Below are 11231 nucleotides of genomic sequence, written 5' to 3'. Positions count from 1 at the left end.
TGAGCACCGAAGGGGTTAAATCATGATGCTGGCGAATAGTTTGTTAAACATCATATAAAATTAATCTATATTAATATTAAAATTTTTAATTAGAATTAATCATACAACATTTGGTGTCAAAAAAAGTTCATTGGCCTGCTTCTAGAGATTTTAGGGTGCGAGAGCGTATTGACCAAGTCCACCCTAAGAATTTGGTAACAGCAATGGCCAGACACGGAGTGCAGTCAGATTCAAGTATTCTTAGAGCTGTTTTGTAACTACGTGTTCCCAGATTTAAGCATACTGGTTTTAACCACCTATGACGTGGAGCGGTATACAAGGGACATACAAACAGCAAATGACCTGTATCCTCAGTCAAGTCTTTACAATGGGGACATTTGTTGTCCTGGGATGATGACCATCTATGGGTAAATGCTTTTACTGGGAGGGACCCGATTCTAAACTGAAAATACAGCTTTCTATCAGCGGCCCTCTCTATAATATCCCAATATGCCTCACAAGATGGTATAGATTTTATATCAAGAAAATGACCAGTCAAGTTGGTATTTTGGCCAGAGCTAAAGGCAGATGTCAGGGTCATATCCCAGTACAATTTTTTAAGAGTAGTTTTAGACGGGATACTTGAGCCATCCGAATCATTCCATAAATGTCCTAATTCCAATTTTGTTAATAAATCTCTGATTTGCTTTAGCCACGAGATGGAATGAAAACGGTCAGCCCTGATAATATCCTTCAAGGCGATGGCATAATGGCCTAATTCAGGGGTTACCATAATCCTTCGCCAATAAAGGAGAGGGCGCAATCGAGCCAAGTCCTCAACTTTCTTCCTGCCTAGGTCGTAGGTAAGCGGAATCATTGGGGTACTTTGAGGAACTCCTGTTATACAACGTAGAAACTTATTCTCTGCCAATCTTAGTTGGTTCAGATTAGCGAAACCCCATAGTTCCGATCCATACAAAGAAGCACTAACAACTTTCATCTTGTAGATTTCCAATGCAGGAGTGATGGGCTTGGTCAAAGAGGATTTAAATTTAGAGACTATTGCACCTGCTAGCTGATGAAATTTTAGAACAGCCATGTCAATATGATTTGTCCATTTCATATTATTCTGGAGGGATATTCCTAAATATGTAAATGCCTCGACCTGTTCCAGCGGGACACCATTATATTTGATGACACCACCAAAGTGTTTCCGCTGATTTAAGCACATAAACTTGGTTTTGGAGGTATTTATCTCAAGACCTCGTTCTTGACAAAACTCTCCAAATAAGTTTAGTGCCTTTTGTAGCCCGCTAGGTGTCCGCGAACCTATCAGCGTATCGTCCGCGAACATGAGGACCGGCACACGGGACCCTGCCAATACAGGGGCATCCGTGGGGAAGCCATAGAGATGGTCAACAATGCCATTGATATACAGGGAGAACAACGTGGGTGCCAAGACACATCCCTGTCGAACACCACGTTCAACAGGGAATGGGTCAGTCACCTCCCCCTGACTTCCCCACCTAATGCGAGCATAGTTGTTCTCATGCAAGCGGACAAGTAGCGTTAACAATTCTGGCGCCATCCCTGCCTCCTCGAGAACCCTCCATAGTTTTGAGCGAGGCACTAGGTCAAAAGCTGATTTCAAGTCTATAAAGACCGCATAAAGGGTCCCATTGGTCAGCTTCACATTCCTCCAGTAAAGTGCTATAAAATAGAAAACCTGATCGACAGAGCTGGTGCAGGGTCTAAACCCGGCTTGATACGGGGATAAAATGTTGTTTTCTTCTACCCAAGTTTGTAGTTTATTTTGCACTAATCGACCTATGAGTTTTTGTGCTGAGTCTATTAGACTAATGGGTCTATAGTTGCTTGGTAGTGATTTATCGCCTTTTTTGAAAACCGGATTTATTTCAGCACCTTTCCATGAAGGAGGGATTGGTGCACCCATAGCTACAGAATTAGCTAGCCATTGAAAATATTGACACCAAGAAGATCTATCAGTTAAAAATACATCAGCAGGTATCCCATCCATTCCTGGGGCTCTGCCCCTAGTTACACAATCTAGGGCTGAGTTAACATCTTTAATCGAAAACACCTGCGTTTGAAAGTAGATATTGGGGGGGAGTAAGTGCTCTCCTTCAGAGGAGTTTGAAGCATATTGTGGCCTGAAGAAGTCTACCCAATGATTTTTAGCTACATTATTTTGTGGTGGTGATGCAATCCCACCTCTATCCCACTTAACTATGGCCCAAAATTGTTTTTGATCTTTGGCTAAACATGCACATTTCAGGTCTTGCCAATGCTCCTCGTCCCACTCTTTCTTGGCCACTAACTGTACTTGCCTGTATAGCTTCCTAGCAGCTCTCACACCTTCGATATTTCTTGATCTGAGTGCTACACTCAGATTCTGGCGGGCAACTTTACAGGCGTTATTATACCATCTCACCTCGGGTGATTTTCTCTTATTATCTTTCCCAGCCTTAAAGGGCTTCATAAAAAACCCTTGAAGTTTTGCAAAAAAGGTGGTGTGAGCCTCAAGCATAATTAAGGGGAAATTTTTATTGGCAAGTAGGGTATTTAAATTAGCTATTTCATCAACGACCACTTTTTTAAGGTCCTCTACTTTCTCTGGGTGCTCGGTCAATGTATCCCATTTGGCATGTCGCATGTTGTTCGATACGACAACATCCAGAGTAGTTTTCTCCCCACCCATTTTGAATTCTCTAAACCCATTGGGGGCTTTAAGATCCAAACACAGGGGGTTATGATCACTTTCCTCCCGTGGGGTTATAATCATATCTATCAGCCAATGCCAGACTCTAATATCCACCAGGATGTAATCTATACGACTAGAGGACCTGCCATTATCAAATGTACATGCACCCTGCCGATCTGACTCAGTACGCCCATTGACTGCTCTAAGGCCTCTTTGTAGACAAAGGGCTTTAAGTTGAATGGCTGCTGCTGACCATCTCTTAACTACGGGGAGATCCAGCTGGGGAATACCCCACCTGCTGTCCTCCTCTTCAGCCAGAAACTGGTCCTCTGGGCCAAGGGGCTCAAACGTTGTATTAAAATCTCCTCCTATAATCATAGATATCTCAGATGGAAGTTCTAAGAGATGATTGTCAAGGGCAGAGATTACATCGGATACAGTTCCTCCAACCATCCCTCTCGCATAGATATTAAAAATTGCCATAACCTGGCCGTTAGGCCAAGTAATATTTAATGACAATATGTCATTTGTTGAGGGGCTCTGTTGATTGACTTTACAGCATAATGATTGGCGTATCCATATTATTAGACCGCCTGAAGGACGACCTTTAGATTTTTTAGTAGCGGGTGTATAAAAATTAATAAAACCCATACGAAAAACTGGGGCCAATGACCATGTTTCCTGAAATAGGATGAAATCAAACTGGTCAACAAAGCTGCACCATTCTGTAGAATGCAGCTTGTTGCTGATTCCTGCTATATTCCAAGAAAGAAAAGTCATCCCTGGCTCAATTGCAGAGGACCGGGAAGACTCTTTTATTATTAATGGACCATAGTTCTCACCTGCTAGACTATTCTCATATTTCTCGTTAATGCATGGTATACCTGGTAATTTACTTACAGATACCATGGTACCTAGACTTACAGCTTCCGGAGGGCTGAAGGATGTTGGTATGTGCAAATTAGTTAACTCTACCTGCTTTTCTATAAAATTACATACTGAACTCATTTCTTGGCAGATTGCAGGAGCTTTGAGAAAGGTCAACCCATCATGCAATATTATATTCCTGTTCACTGGTCCGACATCCCTTTCAAGTCAATCACATTCGTTTAGATCTGACAGGGCCTCAAACCTATTTTTCAAGCTAATGTTACATTTGCCAGTTGGGTCACTCCTACCCTCTTTATTAGGAGCCGAGATCCACCTTGGCCTCAAAGTCGCTTGAATAACTTTCCCACTTCTTGTGGAATAAAAATATTTTAAAGTTAATGGGATGATAGCTCCATGCCTTCTTTGGGGAGGAAATATGTTATGCAGGACACTGGGGAGTACACCCAGATTTGAGAAGTTTAGAATTACACAATCCCCCGAGAATTTTTTAAGGTTATGCCCTAGCCATGGTATTCTTCGTGCCATGGTGATTTCCCCGGCTAATTGTTGCTCGCCCCAAGGGGACATCCTCATGTTATTTGTCAACCAATGCAGAGATTTGCTGATCAGTGAAGGTGTAGATTCTATTTTACCTGGCAACAGGGTGGGTACATTTGCAAGGACTAATGTGAGGGGGTAGGCCTCAGGAATACATTGGAATTGATCACACTCTGGATGCGAGACAGTAGGGTTAGATTGAGGACCATCTTTAGATGCACTCTGAGTGGTCTTTTCAATTATGGGTTGCAATGAAAGGTGGTTCTCTATCTCTTTTTCTACAGGTCTTACACCACCCCTGGGTGGCACCACATTTAGGATTGATCTACTTATTACCGGGGACGGTGCACTGACCACCTCTTCTACTGGCTTGTTTATCAAAGCACTCAACCTTAGAACCTCAGCCATAAGCTGATCGATTTTGGCCACCAATGGATTGATAATAGTCTCTATTTTAATATCAATCATACTAGCTATTTTGGTTGATAGCTCATTCTCAAGGTCCTTGTTAACGTGTACCCCTTGTGCCTCTGTCTTATTCAAGCTTTTCGTTACAGAAGGTGGATTTTTCCTGGCTGGGCGAGACCCATTATTTTTGCTCTGGGGTTTCCTACATGCTCTAACTACTCTGGTTCTAGAAGGTGGGGCAAGGGACTGAGAATCAATTACTTCAACATCCGCGACTAGATCTGGATCTGGATCTGGAACAACATCAGTTTGCAGGATAGTGGTTGGAGGTACACTTAGTTTAGAGATGTCACTATCTAAAACCTCTATATCGATGGAATTGGTACCATTAGCCTGCAGAGGTGAATCCAGCAATAGTTCTGGCAAGGAATTAGTCAACGGAGTATTAGAAGAACAAGCTAGCCCTAATGACACCCTCCTTTCATTATTGATTTTACTAACAATATGAATCAGATAGTTATCCATGGTGTTCGACATCGAGGAATCTTTGAGTTTAGACATACTACCACAACGTTGATGCAATATTTAACAGGACATCTATATGATGAGACAATTCGTATAATAATGGTATATGGTATAGGAAACTTCCAGGTAGATCTCTTTTCTAGGCAATGTTCCCCAAGAGGATGTTAATAGAGAAAAGGCTTCAACAAGCCACAGTACCTGTATGTCCCAAATCGAGTAGGCGCAAACACAAGCCACCAAATGGAAATGGAGTGGCCCGTCCCATCCACGATCGTCCTCGGACGGCCTCAGACGGCCCGCCCTTTGCCCGGGCTTCTCCCGGCGCTGCCCGCGCGCTTCTCGCGTCGCGGGGGGCAGGGTCAGTTATGTAGCGCCTCCGGGCTCGCTGAAAGCGTGTTTCCTGCTTCCGTTCCCAGGGAATCCTGGGTGATGTAGTTTCGTCGGGTGCTCCCCCCACACAGCGGTCGCGGCGGCAGGCGACGGCGGGAGGGAGACGCCACAGCCAGCAAGGAGTCCACAGCGCCAAGGAACTCAAGCCCACTCAGGTGCGTGGCAGTAATTCCCCCAAACTCTTTTGCAGGTTTCTGACTCGGCCCCCGCTCTGCCGGGGGCAGGGTCCGTTATGTAGCGCCTCCAGGCGCGCTGAAAGCGTGTTTCCTGCTTCCGTTCCCAGGGAATCCTGGGTGATGTAGTTTCGTCGGGTGCTCCCCTCACACAGCGGTCGCGGCGGCAGGCGACGGCGGGAGGGAGACGCCACAGCCAGCAAGGAGTCCACAGCGCCAAGGAACTCAAGCCCACTCAGGTGCGTGGCAGTAATTCCCCCAAACTCTTTTGCAGGTTTCTGACTCGGCCTGATTCTGAATCAACAATCCCTGTGTACCTTTAAAAAAATCCCCATGATGCTGGAAGAAAAGGACGCAAATTTGGCATGAATACCTTATGTGGACAAAAAGTTACAAGGGCCTAAGCACAAAATACCCCAAAATAGCCCAAAAAAAAGGCTTAGCACAGGGGGGAAGGCCTAGAAGCGAAGGGGTTAATCTTTTCACAAGCCGCAACGTCCAAAATGTTTTCAGTCACTGTCTAGAGTTGGTCTCTATGACGGAAGGTCGTTCTACAAGATGGCATGTCCATCAAGTGTACGTTTTATTTGATTACTCTGTAGGCATGTATATGATCGTCAGACTAGAAACAACATACCAGGCAGGTAACGTTAAACTAAGAATTGTAGTCACATTATGAGTTTGTAAGTATTGTGTTAGGCTCAGGGTCGTTCTTCCGTCTAGTTGCAGTCCCTCCGTTCTTGTGGAATCGACGCGATGGAGCCTCGCCTCAGCTATCGTGTACTCTACCAGCTGGAAACGAAACCGAGAACGGGAGGCCGCTGCCCTGACAGGCAATTGGAAAACGCCCTGACAGCGAGCAAGAGCTTCAAATACCTGGATAGCAGCGACCTGAACTTCACACTCGTTACAACACCGTGACAGAAGCGGTCTGTACCACCTGACAGCGGCGTCTGTACTTTAAACACCGGGGCAGAAGCAGAAGTGCACTCCACGCACCTGGTATCAGCGGGATGTACTTCAAACACCAGGACAAGAGAGGCTCGTACTGCACCCACCTGTCTGCAGGCAAATAAGCAACGTCTTGCCTAATAGTATCATTTCCCCTCCAACTGCAATGTCTTGTCGATCTAGGCAGGGTTGTTCGCTGTGGCCAGGCTTGTGAACCCCGAGCTGCTGAACTGCAGCTGGTTTGGATTAGGCACTCAGTTACATCAGGCGTAGACTTCGAATTTCACTTTGCACCAATTTCTCTCTCAATTTGAGGAACCCTCAAATAAGTCTAATCCCAATAATGCATTAGTTCATACAGTTAGAAACTATTTCGGGGCTCAGAATAAACTGGAGTAAGTCACAGATAGTTTGTGTTATCACGACCACTAGTAAGTTTGCCTTGGAGTTCCCTCTGGAGGGAGGGTTCAGGTAAATACCCAGGGCTAGGGGTCAATCGAAACCTCAACACTGTTATCCGCAAAATGTATATTGCCCCTTTCACCAAACTAGAAGATCAGGTTAATTCATGGCTTACTGTCAGCTGTCCGAGCGTCCCTGTCCCCTCTTTCCAAACACTGTGGTGGCAGATAGTCAAAGTGGCATGGGCAGGCAAACCACCCGGGCTTAGGTGGAAGCCGCTGACACCGCCATTCCATCAGGGTGGATTCGAGGCACCGGTTCTGGAGCTGTACTACTTACGGTGTCCTTTATTCTCATTCATATCTTTCGAGTTCTCAGCCCTATACTCCTCAGTTAGAATCTGAGCGTGTAAATCACGTTGTTGGAGTTGCAGTTTGTAAGAAACAGACAGAACCTGGGGGACCGAAAAGTACATATATACGCACCCTAAAATACAGGCATTAGACCGGAGTATTACCAGTCTGTGGAATATAACAGCCCTTAAAGGGCACGACCCATGTGGGAATTGTAGGGTATGAAGGGTCACAAAGAAATATAAGGAGATTCATTTGGGGATGAAACCCCCATGGCAACTAAATAGCCCTACAAACTGCAACTCCAACAACTCATTGACAAGCTCAGTTGCTCGTGGTCACGGATGTACCCAGGGATGGCGACTCGAAAGGTATGATTGAGAATAAATTAAGACATGCGTACTGTAACATGAAGGAAGGACAATGCTAAACTGACACAAGATTTCAGTGAAAAGAGACATACAGAAGGCGAGACTGAATGGTAAATCATTTAAAAATGAAGATCTAGTTCTACAAACATGACATCTGCCTTATATGTATATATATATATATATATGAACAGTTGGGTGTCTAGACTTAGGGCAGATGTAAATGGACTAAATGATGGGTCCCCATGGGGATAAATGACAAATGTATCATATTCCACAGCCGTCCTCCTACGGCCTCCTGTAAGGGGAGCGTGTTGGACACATCACACTCAGGTGGGATCTGCAGGATGGTTTTAATATGGGTAGCTATCCATAATTGGCACCATGAAACTACTATCGGAGACCATTGTGTAGTTGGGGTAGCATGATCAGATATCCCCAACATCTGAATTATTCTTTTTTTGAGTATTTCTGCACACGATTGAAGGTGTAAGCTGGTGTCATGTACCACTGAGTGAAAGGAGACAAGCACACTCACGGAAAAAGCACCGGGATTGTGAGGAGGCGCTTGAATTGGTGACAAGCGTTGCCCTTCAATCCGTCAGTCCAGCCTTTAAAAACGAGCCACTGCATGGAGGGGGTCATACTCGGGGGCCTCCTCAGTCAACGAATCACACTTTCTGAAAGCGATTGGCTTTAACTACATTTCCCAGAGGGCAATCATTTTTCTCCCCTACAGAGTTGGTGTGGAAAACCCATGTGATGGAGGACACTCCGGTCACTTGGTATTATGTGGCATTCTGGCCATGCCCTACAATGGCATCTCGCTTGATCTACGGGACGGACGCCTTCATGGTCTTATTCCACATCCGGCTGTGAACGAGGGTTAAGTAGGAACACCACAGGCACACCTCATTTGCGACGTAAGTCTCTGGGACAGAGCACTAATCGGAATAAAAATAGAAAATCCCACCCAGGTGATCGGGATACTGGCGCTGTGGGACTCAGAAAGAGATACTCATGCATAGCATGCACATTTAAGTGGGGATCCCACGGGTACACTTTACAACCATGGGAATGCAAGAGAGGGAATATTGGGCATTTCAACCGAGTGGCATGATGCATCTCATTCATGTTTGTGTGCCTAAAGAGTGACTACAGGAGTCCCCTTCCCTCCGCAGACCATGGAGCTTAAAAGAAACAACCAAATACGGTAGGGCACTTGAGCATCCTATATGTTGGCCACTATAATTCACTACCACTATGTCACTGCAACTGCATGGTGTGCATTTTGTGTGTGTGTGCAGTGTCACCTTGACCACATAGATGCCAGGCTATGAATTGGTATTTTGGAACAACCTATGATGACGCATGATGGCACTTTGTATACTGACGTTGTTGTTTTTATACCTTTGGTAAAGTGGTAACTAACGGGAAGGTTGGATTCCCTTCCCAGAATGCTGGGTATTAATCCATGCACAGTAAGTAATAAGGATCCAATGGAGCCCTGAAGAATGCCGGAGACCCTTGGTGGCTAACCAAGAAGGGCAGAAACATGTTGACAGGATATTAGGATGCTGAGGAAATTGACCCCGGACACCATCCATCCCATGGTTACACATTAGAATGTCTTTTAGGCAAAACTGGGGTATCACCTAATACAGAAATTCTTTGTGCTATACCACAAGCAATCTTAAGTGACACTGGACCCCTGTTTTATCTGGATGGTCGCTACATCTTAGGAACTCTCTTAAGTAGTGCTAAGGTGGAGTCCACCCTGGTAGTATCATCTTACCAGAGTGAGATAAGATGGGCAATGATGAAGCATGCCATGTTACATGGGTGAGACCATCCCATCCAATATATATTTTATTGATCAGTTGCCAGGGTTATAGATGGAAAGGAGGGAGATTGTCACCCTCCTGGAAACAAACCTCACATCTATAACTGAGTGAGCAGTGCCTGTGCCTGGAGTCAGGAGTGCCTGTGTGTGCAGTTACCATTATCGTTGAGACAGGAGTGCCTTTGACTAGACTGAGGAGTGATTGTGACTGGAGTTAGCAGTGCGTGTATTTGGAGTCAGGGATATTTGAATTTGAGCCATCAGTGCCTGTGTTTAGAACCAGCAGTGCCTGTGGCTAGTCATCAGTGCCTGTATTTAAAGTCAGCACCAAGTCAGAGCTGAATGTTATCTAGATGAGAAATTGGGAGCAGAAAGAGTTAAATCTGAGCTGGGAGATGAAACTGCATAGCACCTACCCCACACAAGAGCCACAGCCCCTCCCCATGGACCTCCAGCTAGGGGTGCCCTTCCCCCAGATATCATCATAGAACAACCCCTACCCAATAAACAAACCAACAGGGGGCACCCCTCCCCTGCTTCACACAAACATTGTACTGGGGAGGGGAGCTGCAGCTCATCCACCAGCCGTAGCTCTGCCAGGGGTGGAGGGGGGCAAGGCTGCAGCCCCTACAGCAGCCTGACCTCTGCTCCTGCGGGTGCTGCAGCCCCTACACCAGCCTCAACTCTGCTCCTGCGGGGTGCTGCAGCTCCTACACCAGCCTCACCTCTGCTCCTGCGGGGTGCTGCAGCTCCTACACCAGCCTCAACTCTGCTTCTGCGGGGGGCTGCAGCTCCTACACCAGCCTCAGCTCTGTTCCCTGGGGGGGGCTGCAGCTCCTACACCAGCCTCAACTCTGCTCCTGCGGGGTGCTGCAGCTCCTACACCAGCCTCACCTCTGCTCCTGCGGGGTGCTGCAGCCCCTACACCAGCCTGACCTCTGCTCCTGCGGGGTGCTGCAGCCCCTACACCAGCCTCAACTCTCCTCCCCAGAGACAAAAGATCGGAAAGAGCCGGTGCGTGAAGGGGGCCCGGGGGAAAGTGTAGAGAAGCTCCATAGAGTCTGCATTGTACAGAGACAGACGCCCCCCCTCGTAGTCCAGATACACCCCCACCTTCAGGGGCTTCTCACGAGGTGACAGAGGGGTCCGAGGGGAAGTGAAAGCCCTGTACTGAGCATCACACCCCCTTTCCACAGCCCAGATGCCCCCCTCAGGTGACCATGTGATCCGTCCCTTCCTATCCACAGACTCTGCTGCAACCCCCACAGCCCATCCCCAGTCCTCCTGCAGCAGCTGCACCTCCCAGTAATGTCTGCCCATGGTGAACCCCTCACTTCCCAGCACACACCAGAAGGAGGTGAATCTCTTGGGGGTGTCCGGCACGGGCTGTTCTGTCGTTATCCATGTCACACTTCTGCGCCCCTCTGTCCAACTCACACGTCTCCGCCCCTCAGACAGGAGGAGCTCAGGATGCGCAGTGTCAGGATCCAGAGTCAGCATCACTGCAGAGAAGAGATTCAGAATCAGAGATTTAATGCACACAAATATAGGACATATTTTTATTCAGGTTTTATTCAGCTGATTTGCATGAGGCAAAACTATCTACACAGCACCTACCTGGAGGGAGCACACACTGCACTGTACAATATATGGCACTATACATCACCTACCTGGAAAAAGCATCACCTA

At 46.7% G+C, this 11231-nt stretch overlaps 1 protein-coding gene across 1 annotated transcript in view; it reads right to left on the bottom strand.

Annotated features, from left to right (window-relative positions):
• Positions 1 to 10021: 10021 nt before the first annotated feature.
• The window catches only part of LOC146830285 (E3 ubiquitin-protein ligase TRIM39-like), a 199185-nt gene continuing 197975 nt past the window's right edge, over positions 10022 to 11231 (bottom strand). Inside the window, exon 7 of the mRNA XM_085604474.1 lies at positions 10022 to 11044. Coding sequence (XP_085460600.1) covers positions 10506 to 11044 — 539 coding nt within the window. The 3' untranslated portion in view covers positions 10022 to 10505. The remainder of the gene's footprint in view (positions 11045 to 11231) is intronic.

The sequence above is a fragment of the Triturus cristatus genome, chromosome 5_1 (assembly GCF_964204655.1).
Source record: "Triturus cristatus chromosome 5_1, aTriCri1.1, whole genome shotgun sequence".
Lineage (NCBI taxonomy): Eukaryota > Metazoa > Chordata > Amphibia > Caudata > Salamandridae > Triturus > Triturus cristatus.
Note: the sequence above shows the minus strand (reverse complement) of the source record. Positions and strands in the feature narration are given on the sequence as shown.